This window comes from Gymnogyps californianus, chromosome 4 (assembly GCF_018139145.2).
Source record: "Gymnogyps californianus isolate 813 chromosome 4, ASM1813914v2, whole genome shotgun sequence".
NCBI lineage: Eukaryota > Metazoa > Chordata > Aves > Accipitriformes > Cathartidae > Gymnogyps > Gymnogyps californianus.
In genome coordinates, this window is record NC_059474.1 from 78,789,838 (window position 1) to 78,813,336 (window position 23,499).

The window sequence follows — 23,499 nt, forward strand, 5'->3', positions numbered from 1 at the left end:
CTAAACAAGCAACTACAGAGTAACATAGAAACAGTGGGTCAACACGTTCAGTTTCTCTGTGCTAGACTGCAAATGAATTATAGCTCAATGTTTGCTCTTTGAGGAGGGGTGAGATTTTTCAACTGCTTGGCATTGTGCAGGCTGTGGATATGCCCTAGGATAGACCATAGAAAGCTTTATAGCTCCATATTAACCTAAGCATAACTAACTCAATGTATGACCAAGCAATTAAGAAAGTAAAAAGTAGAACTACAGGAAAGCAAGATGTATGAAGGGCATCTTCTGTTGAAGTAGTTTGCAAGACAACATGTGTATGACCTACTATATAACTATTAAAGGTACCTTTATTTAAGTAAGATAATGAAAGAAGGAATCGAGACTATCAAACTTAACAGAGAAATGCTAATTCTTCTAAGTTTACAACAGTTCAAATTGTATGTTATGCCTCATGATTTTCTTTGTTATTTGTGCTTCATTATTATTTATCTACTGTGTTATTTGGTTAAGGTTACCACCAAAATGTGGTTTTTATTTAATGCATTACTTCAGAATAAATTATTTTACTTGAGGTATATTCCTCAGATTTTTTTTTTGATCCCCAACAATTCATCTGACTGGTTCAGTTGAAATGAATGCTAAAACTATCAAAGCACTTTTCTTAAAAGAATTAGAACAATAAAAATGGAACCCAGCTGTCCCTACGTATTTATTTCCATATTTTTTGTTATTTTGTAAATAGCAACTGAAGTATGTGCAGTGAGGTTAAGAATGCAAAACAAAAGTGATGAGGTTACCTTAATAACACTAGGAAACAAAACATTACAATTGTGTACACGAAATAATTAAAACTGTAATGAAGCGGATAAAGCAGAAACCCTGCAAATTATAGTAGCAACTGGGAAAGAATGATGAAACTTGCCTCTAAGACTTTTCCAAAAGCCCTATGCTGGCATGGTACAAGCAACTTTAAGCTAAAAGGGGGAATCAAAAACCCAAACCAAACACCCCCACCCCCTGAAAAAAAGAAAAAAGAAAACAACCTCTATGTTTGAGGCTTATCAAACTTGACACCAGTCACTGAGCAAGTTCTTTATTCTACCTTTAAACCTCTTAGTTGTGTTAATTGAAATGTATTTTACGTATCTCAAATAGTGAATATGCTCATGTACATGCCAGTGTCTTGCTTTTATGATTAGAATCAAGTGCATTATACGCAGTAGAACTGAAAACATTAATCTTGTCCACTTTCACATTTCCTTACAAACTCAGTGTTCCCTCAGGAAGAGGAAAGGACTCACTGAGATTTCACACATCTGGGTTGTTTTAAGATTTCACAATGAAACAGTAAGATTTTTTCACTCCTTTCATATAATTTTGTACTGTCACTTCAACAGTATTTTTTTAATACTCTGGATTACTTCCAGTTTGTAACACAAGGTAAAATGTCTGTGTGTGTGTTCGTATTCAGAATCTGTTCCACACTGGATCTTCTTTACAGTCCATTTTCCAGGACTCTGGCTAAAGAGCAAATGGATATTTGAAATCTTCCAGGACCCTATTGAGTATGCTTATTCTTAATTATAGGAACTAATAACTTTGTCTTGTGTACATATCAAAGCTACTTTCCTCCTGTTTTTGGAATACACCTACTGCTGTTTAGCCTGGCTGTGGTAGATCAACTCCGTTGAATAATGACAGTGTTGTCATTAATCTGGGCTAAAGACTCTCAGACAAGTCATTTGTGTTTTCTCTGGGCGACTGTGGTTTCTGCATGTGATCTTTTGTCCGAGTTGTGCACACAACCCAGTTTCTCAGACATTGCTTTAGAGCATGAGTGCCACCCATCAGTTCAGTTAAGCCACCTAGACAGCATTTTGGCAATGAAGTTGGTTGTTTCTGTGAGCACAAACATTCCTGGATTGATTGTCACCCTACCCTCAATTGCACCTGTTTTAGTGCAAGTGCCAAGTAAAGAATACTTGAAAACAGAGCAAAGAAAGTTACCTGGGCAGGTGTTTCTGTTGCTTAGGAGTGGGGAACTTGAAAGCAAGCCAGTAAATGTGGAGAACGGCGGTGATTTAATTGCACAGGATAGATACTACCTCCTGAAATATTTAGTGCAAAGATACCTTTTTTTTGGCAGTGGCCTTCTGAGAAGAAATCGATGGGTCAATGTAGATCATGATACAGAGACTAAAAACCTGTTGATAAGAGTGCTTTTGGAAGGTGCACACCAAGGCATGCTTCCCAGTCTCTGGGAAAATGGGCTGGAAACGGACTGACGAAAGTTTTTCCCGTACTTTGTTCAACAGAGCCTCTACTAAGAAAGTAGAAAGCTATTCACCTATTCTATGCTATCTGGTGGCTGCTCGTGTGTGTGGAGGGAGCCCTGGAAGTGCTTCTTTGTGCCTGGGTACTAGGGGTTCATGGTTCACGAGTCTGAGACTTGGTCAGCACTAAGAAGTTCTGTCAGTGTAGTTGTGTCACATGATTGACTTCCTCACACTCCCAAGTTGCTGCCAGCTATGCCAGCGAACCCTGGTGTATCTGCAGCGATTGTAACAGAAGCATGTGTTTGCTGGTTCAGCTGGTCACTTTAGAGATGACTTAGCTATGTCAGCAAGAAAATTCCTTTCACTGGTGTATGCCGCATCCTCAGCTGAAGGCGATGCTGGCATAGGTGTGTTCTGCAATCGATTTTGTTCATGACAAAGGATTACAGGAGGCTATATGCACCTATGCTATGTATGTACCAAATACAAAATAGAGTTATGTTGAAACTTACGGGGCTCCACTCTTGCCATTGACTAGTGATCAACATACATTCAGCATGATGTGATGTCTTTCATCTTTGTTCTGTCCGATTTGATTCATTTGGACCTTTCAGACCTCACCCTCCTTGCAACTGCAGCTAGGACACAATAGAACAGAGCTGTAACATACATGTCTGCTAGAGTAGCAGTTGTCAGCTTTATGCTCAACAAGGCTGACTTTATTCCCCCCAGTGCCCCTTGTATGAACCAGAAAGGACAAATACCAACAGCGCATGAAGCCCATTTATAAGACCTTCTGGTCAATGGCTGATTAATTTAAATAAAAAAAAAAAAATGCTGGTACAGGCAGCCAGGCAGTTGTGAATATCCGATTAATGTCACAACACCTGTTACACTACAAAAGGAGAGACTGGACTGTTTTGTCCAATGCTATAGCATCTTTCCTATTTTGCTTAAATTGAATGAGATACAGGTAACTGCATTTCATGTTGGAATAATAATGGATGAAGTTTATAAATGAAAATAATTAGTCTTGTGTACTTCAAGAGCTTAAAAACCAACCATGTAAATGCATTGCAAATTATGCTGTACTATTTCTATTATGTGAAGTCAAATGTAATCTTTTAAGGTTCAAAATGAAGCACCCCCCAAGTTCTTTTTTTTTTTTTTAAGAGAAAAATACCAAGGCCTTCATAAAGTAGAAAATGATTTAAAAATATTCATAGCCCTTGGAAAAGGTCAGAGACAGGGAAATGATGCCAACATTTTAATCTGATATATATTAAGACAGATTGGCCTCCATTCAAGAAAGTATTCTAGTCTACAAAAATATTAAGTATGTTCAATTATGCACATGGAAGCTTTGGAGCTGGATCTTAATTAAAAGAATAGTTAAATTTTGCTCTTAGTCTTAAAGCTGAAGCAGTTGCCCCAGGCAACTTAATTCCTCTCTGTTCAATGTTTTTGAGGTGTTAGAATTCTTACATAGATTTAGATACTCCATTTTCATTCATTTTTTACTGAATTAACAGTCAGTGTCCAGGCTATCAATCTAGGTGTAAAACCTGTGTGTCTGATTGTTTTCATTCCCAAAGTCATTCTTCCAACCATGTTGTTGGATTCTCTCTTCCTTTTGTTTTTCGTGTCAAAGCGAGGGCCTCATCTAATTTACCAGAGCAGCTGCTCATATATTGAATGATACCATGCAGCACTATATACATATTGGTGTATATACCTGTGTGTTGGCGAGAATATACATTACCTTTGTTAAGATTTTTTTTTTAAAGCTTTATGATATCTACCATATGACTCTGTAGATAGTAAACACAAAATGGCATCGTTGTGCGCAATATATAAGGGCACTAAAAAGTAGTCAAAGGGAGTCTCATGTGCAGCTAGCCCTGTTTTTTTTTGGTTTTTTGTTGTTGTTGTTGTTTGTTTGTTTTTTTTCCCTAGATGTCTACCTATGGACTGGCAGAAATCCAACTGATCCAAAACAATACACACACTTTTATGATGATGTGTTCACTGTTATGTTGTAACTAAAATTCTGGACATTTTTTCATTCCTTCCAATTGACACCAATACAAAATTTTTCTAATACTTTGGTGGAAACTAGAAGCTTTTAATACTTTTTATACATCTGTTAATGTATCTGGAAGAATACTAAAAGAAAGGTTGTTACACTCCAGTGGTCTAATTATTAATATTAGCAGCACAATTTTAAAATATGTCTATAAAAATAGCATTTTTTCAGTTTTTTTCCTTTTCCCTCTGCTTGCCTCACATGCCTTTGTATTTGCTTTTATGTGCATAATCAGATGTAACCAAATCCCTTTTCCAACTACAACACTACTTCAATTTAGAGATCAACAATATGTATAATGTGGGCTGAAATCCCAACTGAAATTAATCAGCTTTCTAGAAAAAGTTCAATGTTGGATATTGTAGTTTTATGAAAAAGAGTACTGGTGTGATGTTAGCAACCTGCTAAAGTGTAACTTCTTTCTCCCTGTTCAAACTAGATTGTGTGCGGTATTAGTCAGAATACAATGCCCCTGCCGGGTACGTTGTAACAATATATAGGATGTTACTCTTTAGACAAAAACAGTGTTATGTTTGGGTTCCTTTAGGGTTGCTAGATTTCTGGCATTCCATCCGAGCTCCCTCAAAAAACATCCCCAAAAGTGAAGGATTATGTGGTTTCGGAAGTGACTCTAAATCTGGATTGACCCCTTCCTACAATACAAAAATAATGAGGATAAATCCGAGTGATGTTTGAGAAAACACAGTGCTCATGGTAAGTGTTACGTAGCATTGAAGTGTGTTTGGGTATTGTTTCTGGTGAGAATACCCCTGTTCTCTTAAGCAGTTGTATTTGTAAGTACCAGCAGATACATATTTCAGCACGTATGTGAAAGGTCCCAATTCTTAAAAAAACAACTCTGGATTTTTGTGACAGGGTGAAGCCCATCGGCCTCTGTCGTACTTCACAGTCAACTCCATCTCTCAAATATGAGTCCCATTGCTGCCTGCTCACCTCTCTCCTCTCACAGCTGCCTTTAGGTTACACCGCTGCAGAAACCTGAGCGACAAGCCAACCCGCTGACGAAGGCCGATTGTCAGAACGGTGCCGGACCACAAGGCCGCGACGGGGTGATGAAGAGCCATTTGCGCTGGAAACGAAAACCAACCTACGGGTGAGGAACACGCTCTTATGCCTCTTTGCAGAGCACACCGCTTGTGTGTTAGTCCATGGCGGCACGTTAGGAAGCCGCCAGCGCTGTGGCCTGCACCGGAGCGTGTCGTTGGGGCCAGGCCTCAGCAGCCAGGGTTCTTGGAAACCCAAAGGCCTCGTATTTCCTGTCACGACATTCACGCGACGCGATTTAACAAACCCGCACGCAGCGGCCGGGGGGGGAACACCTCGACGGCGCGAAGCCCCCGAGCGCGGGCAGCCGGATCCTGCCCCACCCCCACCGGCCGCTGCCCCGCCGGGCGCGCGCGCCCCCTGCAGCCGCCCCGCCCCGTCCCGCCGCGGCCCCGCCGGCGGCCTGGCTCCTCCCCTCTTCCTCAGGAGCCGGGAAAGCCCCGCAACCAGCCCCTCTTCCTGCCCCCTCCCCCGGTCTGTCTCTCTCCCGGTGGGATGGAAGTCCCCGGTAATCCTCCTCCCCGGTAGCAGGCGGCGGCCCGAGTCGGTGCAAAATGCTGGGCATGTACGTGCCGGATAGGTTTGCCCTGAAGTCGTCAAAAGTGCAGGACGGGATGGGGCTCTACACGGCCCGCAGGGTCAAAAAGGTGGGTGATGGCCGGGCGAGCGGGGTAACGGCCTGTCCCGGCCCGGCGGGGAGCGGCTGCCACGTATCACAGGAGAGCGGGGCGGCTCCTCCGCCCCTCGCCGCCGCCGGCCGGGCTGCCGCGCTCGAACTTCACCTCAGCCCCGCTTTGTCGGCGCTGCCTCCACTTCCGTCCGCCCGGGCTCCCTCTCCTCTGGGGAGGCACCGCCGGCCCGCCCCCCCCGATAAAAGGGAGCCTCCCGGTGCCCGGGGCGCTGCCGCTTGGGGCGGGGAAGGGGCGCGGGGGCCTGCCGGGCCGGGCCGCGCCGCCGACTACCCTGCGGGGTCGGCGGAGGGTTTTCTCTGTGGGTTTTTGTTTCCCCCGTTTCTTTTAACTTCGTTTGTGTTTCTGGCACTGTTCTGAGGGCAGAGCTGCTCCGGACAGGACTGCCTCCTTGATTGTCGCCTGGCTTCAGAGCGCGGTGCGCCTCTGAGGTAGAGGTGCCCCGCCCGTCGGTCGCAGGCTCCTGTCGCCTCCCCGCTCTTAGAGCTCGGTGAGGTGGATGATTTAATTCATCGTTTCAGGATGATAAAGCCGGGCCTGTGAAAGATGTAATTCGGCTGAACAGCAGGTCTCTCGTACCCCAGCCAGGTCATGTCCCTTGACACCTCGTAATTGAATTGAAAGTTTCTTGATTATCTGAAATCCCAATTATAACTATCCAGGTGGCTTTTTAAAACAGATAAAGGCATACCTAAAGTTATGAACACTGCATTAGTATACGCTTCTATGTATTTTGTATGTTTTGCTTTCCGTCTTTGTCCTGGTTTTGGCTCTGAGTGGGTTGGGAGGGCTGCCTGATTTTTCAGTGGTTTCGTCAGCAAGGCTTAGACACCATGAGGTAGGGGTCTCTCATTTTTAAGGTGTCCCTGAGTGTTAATGAGAGGTGGAAGAGGAACAATTTTATATCACTTGGCTTAAATTTTTTCCACAGAGGTGCTGAACTTCACAAAGGTGAAAACTTTGGGAGTTCACACAGCAAGGAAGGTTGTACACTACTAGCATGTATTAATCCCTGGACTCTGAAATAGAGTGAGCTCTAGAGTGAAGCTCATGGAAATCATCATCTTCATGTCAATATCAATTCTGAATGTCAGTTCAGAGTTCAGGGTCTGAGCCCCCTTCCTTTACACTGTTGTCAATTGAACCATTAGAGCTGCATGCTAGGAAAAATAGAGCGTTTTTTTGCCTGAATTACTCCACATTGCTTTTGAACTCTTTTTATACAGGCAAAGTATATGCTGTCAGAGCTCTGCCTTGCGCAGCTCTGCCAGTGTGAACGTGTCATACAGGACATCCTAGCAAAACTGAAGTGTTGCAAGTGTGACATGTTTTGTGTGTGGAATGCAGAAGGTAAAGGCAGAGGCAGTTGTAGTAAGGTCTATTTGTATTAGGAGTGTCTGGTGACAATGTTACGGGCTTGTCCTTTGTTTGGCAGTGAATCCTCTGTGCTGGTAGCACAGACAATTGTGGCATGCAAAGCCCTGATCAGAAGTATGCGTCTGACAGGCAGACTTTGCTCTTTGATAGGCTGAGGAACCAGCTCTTGAGTTGCTCTGTGGGTTAGTGGTTGAAACAGGTATTCCTGAAAACGATTGGAGACCTAGACACTGTGTGTTGCCACGGCTGTTCAGGGAAGGGTGGATGTGTAAATAACACAGATGATATGTTAGATATAGCCAGACTGTGTGTTACTCTTTTCCATGGGAAGAAAAATCACGGCTGAAGTGCTCTCAACATGTTCTCGTGTCCAGTAATGAGGCAGTGGTACTTCATGGCTATGATACAGAGTAGCTAATAGCTGTTAAATTAATTCCTTGGAGCTTTGGAATTGGGAGGAGGTGTTGAATATGACACTTAATTGTGAAGTAAGGTCTTTGTTGCTGAGAAGGAAATACTGCACCATTTTCTCTCTATTGCTATCACACAACTGCAGTTGTCTTAACTGAAAGTAAAACACGTTTCAAATGATCTTATAATCAGAAATTGCAGTACCAACTCTCCACGTGCTAAGTGGTCGTGAAGTAGGCCTCTGAAAATTCTGCTATTAGCAAAGTTTTGGTAATAATACATTTTGAACTGCTGTTGTCTGCCATCTGCTTTTGCGCCTTCAGGCATTATGCTGTGCTTTCAAGTTTTCGTCTGTAATCATAAAGGGTAGAAACTTTTTGTTTTGTTTTGTTACCTTAACAAAAGCTGTGATTTTCTTGTAATTTCTTTCTCCAACAGCTGGCCTTTGGTTACTGCACCAGTATCATAAGACCCTTGGTATAATCATCAGAGAGCCACTACATTTCTCAGCATTTAGCTGTGACTGGAAGATGATTAGTCACTGCTGCTTTCTTAAAAGCAACTGTTGAAAATAGCTTTTTTGGCATTTGATTCAAGATGTGAAAAGCATATCACTTATTTCTGTGGTTGACTTTAGTCTGTGTTGTATGCCTCACTTTTATTGATCAGAGAGGAAGTTGAAGTCTTAGTATGTTTTTGATCAATATGTATTGGCATATGATAGTGTTTATTAACTAGGATTATTATATATATGAAGAAAATGCTCTGAAAGGCTAAATGAATGATTACACTTATCCTCATGGACCTTTGTGTTCCAAGACATCAGGTTTTGCTGTCTCTAATTTCTGCTTTCTCTCCAAATTTGAGAAGCTATAAAAAGTGCTTGGAAGTCTGGATCACCTACTCTTCATTTTACATTTACTTTACGTTTAGAGGTGGACATCTTGCCTTTTGCTTTTGCTATTGTTTTGAGCTTCTGGAAGGTCTTAAACATATTGCAGTAGAGGTTTATTGGTTTGGAGTAGCTGAGATAGGAATGATGTATAGTGTTTCTTGTTTTGAGTCAGTATGCCCTATTAAGCTGTTGCTGTGCTTCATCCCAGAGGTGATGTGTGCTTCAGTGATGGGTAAAATTAACACTGTAGGTGCTTTATGAGGTACCTAGGGATCCTCAGGATTGCAAGGATGAAAGTATTACTGAGATGAGGGTTGTAGAAGCCTCCAAAGTACGTAAGGAAGAAATTAATCTTTTTGTGCCATCTTAAAAGTATTATTCTGCTGTTGAAGTGAGTGTGAGAGACTAGCTTTTTCAGGTTCCTTATTCATTATGTCTTCACATAATTTCTGTATTAAATTTATGGAGTTTTTTTTTCTTTTTCTTTCTATAGAACTAATCTAGATTATAGTCCAATAAGCTTCTTTTCATCTTGATAATTGCTGTGAGTAATGAGAGATTCTGCAGATATAATTATGCCCTCTCTTAGAGCCTACCAATTGTAGTGAGCTGCTTTCCTTGTTGCACCGAAACTACTTGTTGCTTTCTATATGAATGGGGAAAGCCAGTTCAGCCTGGCAGGAGGTATCTGCTCCAGAAGGGGCCTACTTTATCTTTACTGAGCTAGACAGGACCGTACATTTCTAGAGCAGATTTCCTCTGCCACCATCTTGACTCTTCCTCCTCCTTAATCTAAGCAAACAACGCAATCTAAGCAAATTGCCTCCCATGTAATACCTGCATGGCCCCTGTTGGACAGCAGTATGTTTGCTGAGGTGGCACTCAGCATAAGCTGAGAATGTTGATGGCTGTACACATATAACTGTATTGACCTATTTTCATCTTTGTTGCTGATGAGGTAAAAGAAGAAGGAAATTTCAGTTTGAGTATTAAATCCCAGGATTTGTAAAGCTGGCAAGGTAGGAATTCTGACCTCATTTGATCAGCAAAACGATGAAGGGTGGTATGGAGATCAGTGAGAAGTGAAGGAGATGGCCCCATAGTGCCAGTTTTTGCTATCACTGCCCGTGTTTGTGTCTCGATTACTGCTCTGGGCTCCAGTTGTTTTCTGCTGTTCTTGTCTTTTTACTTTCTGCTTTGCTGTTCTTTCTAATGAAATCTTTGTTGTGCACATTTTAAAATATTGCTCCTCAATTCTGTTGCCTTGTTATGCAATGCCAATTTTCTCTTCCTTTGTTTATTACCTCTTCAGGTTTAATTTTAAATACCAGGATTTTTTTATTTGGTTACTTGTTTCTAAGAGGAATGATCCTGGAAGTGTTCCATTCTACTTCTTCCTCTGCACTCTACCTGTAGAGAGTCTGTAAAAACTGAGCAAGAGGGAAAACATGTAGCAGGCTGTTTCTGGGATCATGGAATGTGCCTGGGGGAAGGGACATGTGGACAAGATCGATACTTTTATTAGCCAAAATACTGTTATTTTTGAAGAAACACCGAAGTTGCTTTTCGTTATATAGTTAAAATCTCTAATGCTTAAAAGTATGTAGAGCTTTTCCATCTGAATACTGCCTAAAGGAACATAGCAGTCTGCGTTCCCGTTTGTAGGGCTTGTCACTGCAAATAAGGACAAGGGGGTTGGAAGTTAGGCCTGTGTACAAAGAAAGTCCTATTTAAATAATTTACCCCGCTGCTAGTGTGATGTCTGTGAAGGAAAAAAACACTGATAGCCAAAACTTTTAAAAGAACATATCAATGGATGCTTTCACAGCATGTGTTATGACTAGCAGGTGGTATAACATTTTAATTTTGTTTATGAAGGCTTGAATTAATTCATAGACACATGCATACTCCCTACGTTTTTAAACAAATCTCTCTGTATGATCAAAACCTCAGTTATTCAGTGTTTTGATTTGTGGCACTTCAAAAAGTAGTGTTGCAAATAATCTTGCAAATAAATCTAATGTAAACTTTGTGCTTGCCAAATACTTTACATTTTAGTTGGATGTCTATTGCAAGGTGCTTCCTGAAAATCTTACAAGAAATGTAAGAAATTTGACTTGTAAATTTCAGCCTTATTTAAAATAAAGAAAAATGATGTTTTCCAAAGGGAAAATAAGCATGTAGAGGAAAGGTATGGTTTTAAGAGATTCTCCAAGCTATGAAAAGAATGGGAACGAGCTTGAAGTTGAACCCTCAAGGATGTGCACCTTCTTGGCCTATAGTAGGATGATAAAGGAAAACTGTCCTTTTCCATTTGAAGCTAGAAATGATACCTCTACTGGACTTTGGTAATTCACTTGCCTTTTTTTTTTACCCCCCCACTGATTCTTTTTCTTTTATAATTATTCCTTAGGGTGAAAAATTTGGCCCCTTTGCAGGGGAGAAGCGAATGCCGCAGGAACTGGATGAGAACACAGACTGCAGGCTCATGTGGGAAGTGAGTAGTCTAGAGTTACATCATCACACCTAGCAAAAAGTGTTCTCAGAATTAAGTTTTTACTGTAACAAATCTCCCCCCCCAGCTTAAAGATACTGTAGTGAGATTTTGTACTTATTGATGCTTTTAAAATATGCTTTTTGGGTGAAGGGGGATTGGTTTCTTTAAAACAATAAAGAAATAGCAAACGATAGTTTCTAATCAATGAAGTGTGAAAAATATCAAGTCAAGCAAAACAAAAATATAACAACATTGTGAAAAATTATTGAAAAATGTGAAAATAAAAAAAGATTAAAGTAATTTGAATATGGGAAGATGACTGTAAGTTACTGAGATATTGATTTATACTGATCAACAGGTGTCAGCTCATAGTTTCCTCCAACTGTAATATAAAACATTTCCTGCTGTGACACTTGTGCTAGGGTTTGGCAATTGCATGGTAAGTGAAGTTTTTAAATTTTAGCAACTTTGTAATGCAATGTGTAGTTGTGAGATCTTTAGCAAAATAAAAACCTGGTGCTGTGGGCAGATGAAGGCATAGTGAGTTTCAGGGCTCTGCTAAACTTTTTTATATGTATTAGGGAGCAACAGTAGTTTATACACTAGATCTTGTAATTAGGTCCTTAATCCATCCTAGTTCCTGTCATAGTTCTGTTTGCTGGTAGCAAAAATCTGTCCGAGTTTACCAGTTGAGGAGATTACGCTAACTGAAAAATGCTTGCAATAACAACATTTCCAACTTGCTGTAAACACCTGCTTTTTGGTGCTTCTGTTCCATCTTTGTAATCTTTCTTTTCTGCTGTACTTCTTTGAGTAGAATTCCTTTCCTTTTTTTCTTCCCCCCCCTGCCCCACCAAGCAGTTTCTACTGAATGCATGTTTAGTCCTGTTTTACACTGAGAAGGGTACTCACTTCCTACTTTTTCACCTTTCTATGGTTAGAGGTGGAAGGATGACTGTTATTTTTATGGTGTGTGGCACTGTACAAAAAAACCCTTATGTTTGACATCTGGCTTAAAGCAATATCTATTATTTATTACAAAATAAATGTTTATTTGAAAAAAACTCTAGCATTAACATCGCTGAGCGGCTTATGAAGAGAGCATAGTATTGATAAAGTCTTAGCAGAGCTATAAATAGATTCTACACACTGGAACAATGAGCAAGAGAATGCTAAAAGCCCATCTCATTGAACCCAAACTCAATATAAACACAGTGAGTGGCAAAGTACTCCTAGGAGCGTGTTAAGTCTGTGAATCCCTGTGCCTTTGTTTCCCTTCCCCCCCCCCCCCCCTTTTTTTTTTCTTTTTTAATCTAGAGGCGTGCCCAAAATATCCTTTCCCAGAGAGGAGGTGTGGACAATTCATTCCTCTCTCTCCTTTGGTTATGTACTCAGAGCAACTGATTTCATCTTCTTTATTCTCAGCTGAAAACAAAACAATACAATGTGCTTTTATTACAAATGTTTGCTGAATACAATACATGTTAATGTGCCCTGGCTTACTTGCCTTTTTGTGATGTTTCTGCAGATTTTTTAAAATCAGTAAATACTTGAGCTAGAACAAGGTTTTCAGAAGGGATGGTGGGTGGATTATAGCAATGAGAAGGTCTTTAATTTAAGTTTGTTGGAAAGCCATATGATTTTCCAGATTCCTCATTGGGGATGATTAAATGAGATTTATCTGTTTCTGTAAGACAGAACATAAAAGGTAAATACATGTATTTACTGATGACACTAATATGACCCCATTGACAGAAAAGCAGAAAATGAGTTTTTTATGAGCTGTTCTGAAACCATTCCATAATATCTTATTGTTACCTAGTTTTGAGAGCCTTGAAAAGATTCCTGCATACCAAATTTTATGACTTCCTGAATGTTTGAGCCCAAGTAGTTCATGTTTACTGAAGTTGATCTGAACGTGAGCTTTATAATATAATTTAAATCATTCTGAGAGTAGTCTTAAGTTGAAAATCGAGACCAGGAATGCAGAAAGTAAAAAGTTGAACAGTCCAAGTAGATGGTTATTGCAGATACTGTGGGAGGCAGTCACAGCAGCTAGCCAAGTTTGTGCGTAGTCAGTTGTACCAAAGATATTAAAAATAATTAATTTGAAGACTATTGGATGAAGGCACACTAAAGCCTGACCTCGCAGTCTGATGGCAGTCAAAAAAAATGTGTTTTAAGAGAGGACACCTTTAGAAAGAAGGCTAAGTAGTAGAGGCTTTTTATAAGTCAAGTAAAAATGAACATTAGTGGAACGTTTCTTTTCTTGGTATGTGATGCCTGGGATCTGAGCTTCAATTTTGTGGAATAGTTTTCTGTGAGGATGTTTACCACATGCGTTTCTAGTTGTGTAGAGTCATGGTCTGTGATGTGGTCTGTTTTGATCAAGCTATTCTTTTTTTCTCCGAGACCAGCATTGTGAGTTGGCATCTTTAAGATGTCATGTTGAGACAGAATTGTACACGTTATGTTTTCTTTTGGTCTTTGGGAAAACATGGAACCCCAAAAATTTATTTGGTCCAGTGATTTTGTTAAATAAAGTTCTGAGGATGTTAGTGTTTGTGTTTAAATTAAATATAGTGGAAAGCTATTAGTCTGCCTGTAACTTGCATAGTTTTGAAGAAATCTAAGGTTTACACTTGCTCTTTCAACAGATTCCAGAGGTTTTGGGGTGGGGGAAGCATCCTTGATCTTGCTGTTATCTTTGTAAAGAGCTACATGCTGAAATGTTTTATTTACAGGTGGTGTGAAAGAGAAAAAACCCAAACCTGTGGTAACCATATAGTTAGGAGTAATAATAAAAAGCCAAGAAAATGTACAAATGGCTTTGTGCTTTTTCTTTCTTTCTGTCAAAAAAACACCTCCTTGTTATCCCCCAACCCGCGTGTCATCATCTCTCAGACTGAATTGCATGTTGTGCTACTTCAGCACAACACACAGCTATCACCAGCAACTAGCTGCGTACTTGAATTGAGAGTTTTGTTCTTATTCTTAGCATCCCACTAACACTTTGATTAAATACTGCTTTGTTGGTCTATTAGTGTACTTGGCAGAGTAATTTCAAATTATGTGTATTTGCTGGAAGAGCAAGTGCTTTAAGGCAAGAACAAAATAATCTTTAGGTATTAAAGTTCACAGAAGTTTTTGCCTCTGGAGGCTCAGATATCCCTTTGCAAAGGGACGATATCTGTTCAGTTTATTTTCGTTATTGTCCCTAACCAAGAAAGTGGCATTCATTTCACTACTATTGGATTGTGGCAAGCATATACTTTTGGTGATGACTTTGGCAAATGTTAAAACAGGGAGGACTGGAAAGACTTAGTTCTCCTCCAAATGCTCTGACATACTATGAAGAAATGTTGGTCAGGATTGGATGGCACACCATAAGCTGTGTAGTGCTGAATGTTACATATTTCAGGTTTGGTTTCTGTCTATCTGCCATGATTATGTTCTCTTCATTGTTATATTAAAACCGAGAAGAACAGAAACATGCTGGAAATCAGTCTTTCAATGGAAGCTAATGTTTATATTTGTTTATATGAGAAAATGAAATGAACTTATGTTTCTACTACTTAACTCATCACTTCGGCAGTGACAATTATTTTCAGTTAAATAAGCCTGCCTGAAAACTAGTGAAGGCAACAGAAAATCTGCTATTGGCTACAACCAGCTTTAGCTCAGAGGTTTAATTTTAGGATTGAGGTATGAGAAGTCAAGCACTTTAAGCTCATGGTGGTGTGATTTGGCTTTTTTTTTTTTCCTTTGATATCTTGCCTGTAAAATGTGGTTCTGGCATAGGAAGGCTTTTACATACAAGGCATTAAGTTGAATTATGTCCTGAGTTTCATGATAAAATAAATCTTAATTTGAAGAATTCTGTGTTTGCTCTCAAGATGAATGTAATATTAGAAATCTAGTTCTTAGCAATGTAGTCTTTATTTTTTCTGTATGAAGACTACTTTCGCAGTCATTACTCCTCAGATAGTATTTACATTTAAAATTGTTTGCTGTTAATGTTTTTGTGTGAACCTTTGTTTAATTTTCAGAAATGTTTTTGTTTTTCTCATTTCTTAGACAAATGCATCTGGATGCGTTTTTATGCAAGTTGCATTTAAAATAACTTTTGCCATACATAAGTCAGACATTGATGCCCTATCAGTTTCAAATTTGCGTCCTAAATTTTCAGTTTTGTTAAATTAATCCACACTGGGATAGATAGGCGTCCAAAGTAGTTATTAATATTCTTATCAGTTTGTTTATTTGGCTAAATTTCATTAATCTTTTAAAGCTTGATTTAGTCATCTTTGTTCATGTTAAGTGTATGACTTTGTGTTAATTTTATTGACTTTTGGAACAGGCACCTTAATGATTTTCTGGTTTTGGTGATGAGAAGAATCTGCTCCCAAAAGCGACTGAGAATGTTAGCCTCACATCTTCAGTTATTTGATTTATTTAAGATGTTAGAAAGCCCATGTTGATAGGTTGAGGTGCTAGTATTCTAATCTGAACTTGTTATAGATCACACACAATTTGCTTAAGGAGATTTGGGTATCCTTCCAGTGAACATGAAGTTCAACCTTTCTTGTGAAAGCTCCACAAAATATTAGCAGAAGTCTAGAAATGAGCTTTCTGAACCATTCTGTCTCTGACAAGGTCAAATAACGTCATGCGCCAGAAGGAGCTTTATTAACGTGAAAAACTGTTGCTATATATTTTGGCGGAAAAAAAGTGTCACATACTGTCTATGTCCCAATACTTCATCAGTTAGTAAACAAATCAACAGTTGCTGCCTCAGGTTTCTTTTGCAAGTGTTATTTTAATACTTTCTACAACAATGTTAAAATGTGAGTTTTTACTCTGCAGTGAGCTCTGTGACGGAGGTCTGAAACTAGGGATGCGGAAGTATTGCATCTAGCTGTTTTATACTATTAACAATAAAAATCATATTTTCAGCTAATCAAAAAAATTGCAATGCAGAAAACAGTACTTTTCTTTACATGATTGTTTGAATGAACATAGATTTTTAGATTTATAAATGTTTAGAAAATGGTTTCCAGAAAGTAGGCAGTGTTTACTGCCTTCAGCGAAGATAACCATCTGCTTATTTTCAGTGAGTTTTTTTTTCTTCTCTTGCCAGGTGTGCATGGTAGAGTGTTTGCAATTGCACTCATGAGCATTTTGAAGCAGCATACATGACAACTTTGGATGTATTTTGAAAATCTGGAGATAATTTCATTGCAGCATAAAGGGCTAGCAGATGGAGTAGTGCGTGTTGTTGATGGGCGTTACAAGCAGCTTAGACATTATTTAGGCCTGTGTAGGGTTTCATATGGTAGCTTATACAATGACTAGGGGCACATTTTTTTCCGAATACTTGTATAGTGACATGGTGTTTGTTAATGTGGCGTAATTCAATGATGTCCCGATTGATCTTGAGGTAAAACCCCCTGTGTGGTAACAGCGAATGTCTGGTATTTCATCTTACTGTGAAGATATTTGACTAAATTAGTTCAGTGACACCTTTTGTGTTGATTCTCAAGAAGATAATTCTTAGGCATCTCAATTTGAGGTGCTCTCATGTCTGGTGCGTGCTTTGGATATGTGTATGCATTTTAGGTGTTTGATTGTAGTGAGTGACCAAATATTGAGGGTGCTGTAGTAAAATGGAAAGATATCTTGCCATGGGTTATCAGGCATGAATTTGAATCAGCCTTGTTCTAGGCTCGTGCCAAAGTCTGCCTATACTTAAATATGAAACTAATTGCTACTTAATTATTTAGCCTGGGAAAGTGAAGGTGACTGCATGTCTGGTCACATCACTCACTGATAATAGAAATTCCAAGTTATCTCCATTGGTTACAGAAACTACAGGAACATCTTGGTCTCAGTGGTCGAAAAGGCCTCGGCAGTAATGGGTCCTAGACCAAGACGGTCTATTGAACTACAGCAGGCAGCCTCAACTTTTGTGGATTTACCCCTTTATTTAGAGGAAATGGGGATAAGGTTCTGTTTTTAAACAAAACAAAACATTATAATATGACGTCATCTACTGGTGGTTAGGCTTTGAAGGTCTATTTCTAGTTCTTTCATTGATTCTTCATGTTGACCATAGGCATATCATACAGTCCGTCTCGGTCTCTGGTGACCTGTGAAGATGACTGAATCCTTTATTATTTAGCAGTGGTCTCATGACTTAAGAGCATTTTTAGTTTGGTGGCCTTAGAAAATCAATTAGAAATACTTTTGTACTTGAGTTCAGGTCCTGTTAAAATAGTTTTTAAAATCCTTTCTGGATTAAGCACTGTAGCTTGAGGATCTTAAGGAACACACCTCAAGCTAACTGGATGATTCTGCTTAGTTCAGGTAATTCCAGCTGTATAGAAACTGGGAAAATAACATTCAAACATGGAATTATTCATGTAGACAGATGACAGGTTCAAATGTCACAATTTTTAAATACAGATATGTTCACTAGCATTGTGAAATTGATACTACTTCATAAAATTATCGGGGAACCTCAGTCTTGTAAAAATCTTTTGCCTCTATTTCAAGTACCTTAAAACTATAAAAGATTGTAACAGTTCAGATGTGTGGGGGAAATGTGGTAATTTGCTTGCAGATACGTTAAGAAAATCTTCCTTAAAGAATTTTCTACTTTAGTTTGTGATATACAAAAGTGTTTTTCATTTCCTCTCCCCGAAAGACATCCTCAGTTTTCCAGCAATTTCCTGCCAGCATTAGTTGTGGTAGGCAGGTTGTCCTGAAGATTCTTGGAGCGGTTGGGTGATTGGAAAGGTGGCCCCTGGGAGCGGACTGGAAGCTTTGTTGCTGAGTGAATCCTGTTTAGGGTTCTCAGAGATAAAGAAAGCCAAGAAACCTTATTCAATATGGGGAGGTTTTTTTTGTCATGCTCCAGAAATATACATACTGAGTCCTAGTTCTGTGGTGTAGAGAGGTAAATTGCAGTATCTTTAAGTTTCTTGAGGAGCACATAAGCAGCTTGACACAGTCATCCCATTTTCTTCCCTTGCTGTTACAGCTGGTGCAACTGCCAGGGTGGCGAGGAGATACTGAGCTACACAGTACATTTCTCATGCTTTTCAGTGTCACTGATGGGAGGGGTGCAGGAAGGAAAATTCCTTGTTGCTGTGGCTAGCAGAATTGTGTGGGCCTACGGTGCAACATCTGTGTTAGTGACAGCCATCTCTGGTCCTGTCTCCTTGGGTATCAGAACAGATTTACAGGCAGACCCAGGTGTAAGCATTTTAGCTTGTATTTGTTGATGTATCTTCTAATTAAACTGATTTTCTTGTTTGGTGATCATGCCACAGAGCAGAAGGATGACTGAGGACTTTAGTGGAGGGAGCACCCTTTGGGACATATTCCAAATTTCATTTCGATTCATTAGTAGTTTAATATGGATGATATTTAGGTGCACTTATTTTAAACTGAAAATGTAGAGTCTAGCTGTTTATTTCATTTAACTATCATGATTAGGTTGTGCTGGCTTTGAGTTTGAGAAACATATTTGCAAAGCAAGAGCTGGTCTTTTTGTTTGTTTGTTTTAAATATTGATTAAGTTTGGGATTCGCTGCCATGGTGCTCAAAGATCGGTTGTTTAGGAAACTCACCTGTCCATGCAACCAGTGAGAAAAGGAATGGTGAATGTCACCAGTCTAGTCTGTGTTAAGTACAGTGTTTTGACTGTTTTTCTTGACTTTTCTTCCTCACATCTGTGTATTTGATGCAGCATTATTTCTTTACGAGGTGAAAAAAGCAACCGAAAAATATAGCACATCTTTAAGGGATTTATCGTATTCTTTTATCAATAGTTTCCTTATGCGTTAAGTCTTTCCTTTGTGTTTGATATCTCTTTATGGATTGGCAGAGACTGAGAAAGCACAACAGAGATGATCGTGTATCATTGAAGTGAATATAAATTATTCTTATATAATTTAAGGATCAAGCAAATGAAGAAGAATGGATGAAAAGGTAGATAGTGTAACATGTTTTTTATAACAGGATCTTGATGGCTTCTCTTTCCAACTGAAGTCAAGATCTGATGGAAACCTTTATAGGACCTACATGATGGGCTTCTATAACCCATACTTTGGTAGCTAAATCACAAAGCCATTAGCTTGACTTTAATTACTCAAAGATGCTAATCTGCAGTGTTAACCATTTTCACTCAAAGGGAGGTTCTGCTCTGTGGATTACCTATTTAGAACTGGATGATTATTACAGCGTAATCAGTGCAGCGCTTCTGCTTGGCAGGTGGCTTTTCAGGAGGTGAATACACCGTTAGCATGTATTTTTTTGTAAATTTGGAGCTTGCTTTTATGGTTTGATTGTACTCGTTCTGCCCATGTTCCTAATGAAAAGAACAGTTCCAATAATGAGCAAGCATTACTTCCCAAGGTGACAGACACAGAATGGCTAAGGTTGGAAGGGACCTCTGGAGGTCATCTGGTCCAAATCCCCTGCTCAAGTAGGGCCACCTAGTGCCAACTGCCCAGGACAGTTTTTGAGTATCTACATCTTTGAGGATGGAGACTACACAGCCTCTCTGGGAAACCCATTGCAGTGCTTAGTGTTAGATAATATTGTGTCCAGGTGCATTTATATATGTAGGTTTGACACTTTTCACTGTGGTTAATCTGTGTGTTTGAAAGTAAAACAACTTTTAAAGTTTGAAATATTGGCACTTTTTCATGATGTGTCCTTAAGACACAATGTCTTCCTTTGGGAGAACAGTAAGAAATTTCGAAGTCCTTTATTTGTTTGCAGAGCTACAGTAGGGGTTTTTTTTGTTTTAATCTGAGAACAACATGCTGTCACCAGCTATTATTGTAATGGAATACAGTTTTTTCTTTCTATTGATATCCTAAATGTTTAGGTAATTTAAGCAGTCATACTGAAGAAATAAGATATTGCATCTATTAGAAACAAATATAGCAAGAATGTGAGCAATTTAAATACAAAGCCATGAAGACAATCTAATTTTGATCTTACATAGCTGAAATCCCTAGCTCTTAGGAAATACCTGCTTGGGATACTGCTTGTTGACAGATGAAAAAGAAAATGTTGTTTATAGAAATAAATCACTGGGAATAATAGTGTGGCTGTATGACCTTTTTGCATGGCGCTCTATCTTCCGTATCAGTGGAGATTCAAGTGATGTATTATTTAAAAAAAAACCAAGCCATTTTTTGTATGGCAGTGGCAGCTGTATTTTTTCAGCAGTATATCTTTGTGTTTCGAGGGGGAAGAATGACTTGGTTAATACTAAGTTTCTATTGCTATTATTTTCATTTTTTTCAATGTAAGCTGGAATTTTGTCACAGCCATAGAAATTCTGTGGATCCGTAACGATAGCCAAAAGCTCCTGATATGGAGATGGCGTATCTTGTGTGTGCAATTCTTTTTTGTAAAGTGGCTACTTCACTTAGTGGACAAAACCTGAACATGTTTGTTTCCTCCACTAAATAATTACAGCCCTTCACCTACCTAGTATACTAATTTGTTTACTGAAATAATCTCCTATTCTGATAAAATTTCAGCCAAACATAGTTTAAGACTGACTGCTATTCATTGAGGCTACATATTTAAATTTCCTTGAGAGGCATATATAAAAGATGTTCAAGTGAACTGTAAAATAGGATATATGGAATGAATAAATGCAATTATATTGGTCCTTGATCTGAAGATAGATCTCCATCCAAGGGCAAGATGGATTTTGCTAAAGGAAAAAAAAACAAAACCCAAAACCAAAAAACCAAACCCATAGAAGACTTGAAAGGGAAATGAGAAATACGGTTTTAAGTAAGTGTAAGTTTCTGGGATATTTAGGATTGATGTGGGGCAGTAAGTTAACAGTAATGAAAGCATGTCTGTTGGAATTGGAATTTGTATGAAGAAGAAAAATTATATTTGGCAATAAAGAAGCAAAAAGAGGATTTAGTGACAGAGTAGTGGGATGGGAATGGAGATAGAGCTGATAATTCAGGTTGGAAGTTGGTTGAGCAACTGGTAAGATTACAGAAGAGGGAAGCGGCAAAGATAGTGGAAAAGTTGAATTCAGATATGTACATACTCTGTTGCCAGTTAAGGTTGAGATGCTTCTGGAAATGTGAAAGTAGGCAGAAATAGATGGATTTAGAAATTGGCCGTAGAGAGTGAATAGGATCTGCTAGAACATAATGAGCAAAGGACAGGTGAGCCTAGAAGAATATCAAGTATGAAAAAAGAAAGTGAAAGGTGAAGAACTATCAAGGCAAAGATCACTGAATGGACAAGGGTGGTTGCAGGAATACAGAAACTCACAAACAAGAGCTGAACTCAGTGGTGTTGGAAGCAAATGGTGGTTGGAATAGCACAAGATTAGAGAATGTCCTATCTCTTTTGTCCAGAAGAAGGTTACTGTTGGCATTGTATGTAGTGTCAGCAGAAGAGGAGCGCTGCAAAGTGAGTTGAGGAGTGAGTTAGAGGACATGTATAGGTTACAGAAGAAAATGGTCCACTCTTGGACAGTGTGTTGGAGAAGGAGGGTAGGACAATAATAGTGAGTTGTGAGGAAAGGAAAAAGAATTTGAGGCAGGAGAGCTTACAACCTTAACTTGGAGAAAGTGAGGAGAGACAGGCTGAATGACAAAAGACAGGAAGGTATAAGAAGAATTAGGTAGACTGCAAGAGTAAAATGCTGGCATCAGAACACGTGAAGGAGAACTCGGAAAGGAAAACTGGAAAGGGGATGATAGGGTTGGAATGGGAAAGGATCTCTCAGGTTGTATTGGTTTCTGGCAAGATCATAAAGAAAAAGAGGACTTGAAGAAACAAGGAGAGAGGAAAGAACATGAGCACCAGTGACCATACTGTCAGATTAGGGAGACCTAGGAGTCAGTCATAATACTTGTTTACTGAAGGAAAGGCTAAGAAAAAAGAAGAGGAGCTCAATAAAGGAACCTGACACCAGTTGCTGGATTTGAGTTGCCTCCCTATTCTGAAGTGAATAAATGCTTATAGAAGGTGAATGTGCACCACAGCTGTGAGTACCCGTTGAATGCAAGATTCACTTGCTGAGCACAAGCATGCCTTAGTGTTTTATATGTTTGTGTGTGTTTGGTAAACAATTTTAATTTTGCTTGACTTTTTTTTTTTTTTTAATGTTTTAGGTTCGTGGGAGTAAAGGTGAGGTCCTTTATATCCTGGATGCAAGCAATCCACGCCATTCTAATTGGCTGCGTTTTGTCCATGAGGCTCCATCACAGGAACAGAAGAACCTGGCAGCTATCCAGGTAGATTTGGTGAATTCCTACCATTTGCTTCCTGTTATTGATTTACTAATTTGATCTCCTCTTTGGTCTTCATCTCTTGCAGTAAAATTGCAAGATCTGAGAAAAGTAGCAAACTGCTTTCCTTTTCCTACCTTTCTTTTTAGAAGTAAACTCTTGTGCTTAAATATAATACCATAAATAAGACTGATAGGATGAAGGACCAAAGAGGTCCTTAGTTAGAATCTGATATTCTTTGAAAGGTTTTTATTAATCTACTGTGATGGAATTGCACTGAATCACTTACATGAACTATTTCTCCTGGCTTAAAGTGAACAGTTTGCATTAATTAAAAAAAAAAAAAAAAAAATCATTTCCAGAGTAGTTAACTCACTACTGCAACAACAGTTTAATTTTCTTACTACAGCCTTATTCGGTCAAGTTAAGCTTTTGCCTGAACGTAGTTGTTTTCTTGTCATTGTGGAAATTAAAAAGATAACTAGGTAACTATATAGCTGGCTGAATCAGGACTAACGATGTAGAGGCCTAGTTGTGTTTCATGCTGAACTCAGGTATGGGCTTAGGTGTGTGGAAAGCAGAATCATGCATTTGTTTTATAGTTTAAAATTTAATATAAAAGTGTGACAGGTTTGAAAGCAAGCATGGTGCTTAAAATATTCCAGTAGAAAACAGAGAATTGAAGGGTCTAATTATCTGATAGGGTGATCAGGCAGTGCTTGAGGATAAGTTAATAAAAAAAAAATTTTCTTTTTGTAGTCTTGGCTGTGGATCTGAATTTATCCAGCTTATTTTTATGTTTTTATATTTGTCATTTGCAGCATTCTGTGGTAATGAGTTCCACTGTTTTAATTACACATTATGTTGAAACATGTTTCTGTTTTTCTTCTAGAAATTTCTTAATTTCACTTGATT

At 39.1% G+C, this 23,499-nt stretch overlaps 1 protein-coding gene across 2 annotated transcripts in view; it reads left to right on the top strand.

Annotated features, from left to right (window-relative positions):
• The first annotated feature begins 5,952 nt into the window (after positions 1–5,952).
• The window catches only part of PRDM5 (PR/SET domain 5), a 91,764-nt gene continuing 74,217 nt past the window's right edge, over positions 5,953–23,499 (top strand). For both annotated transcript variants that reach the window (XM_050896175.1, XM_050896176.1), the window contains exons 1-3: positions 5,953–6,071; positions 11,210–11,293; positions 22,468–22,590. In XM_050896175.1, coding sequence (XP_050752132.1) covers positions 5,979–6,071; positions 11,210–11,293; positions 22,468–22,590 — 300 coding nt within the window. In that variant the 5' untranslated portion in view covers positions 5,953–5,978. The remainder of the gene's footprint in view (positions 6,072–11,209; positions 11,294–22,467; positions 22,591–23,499) is intronic.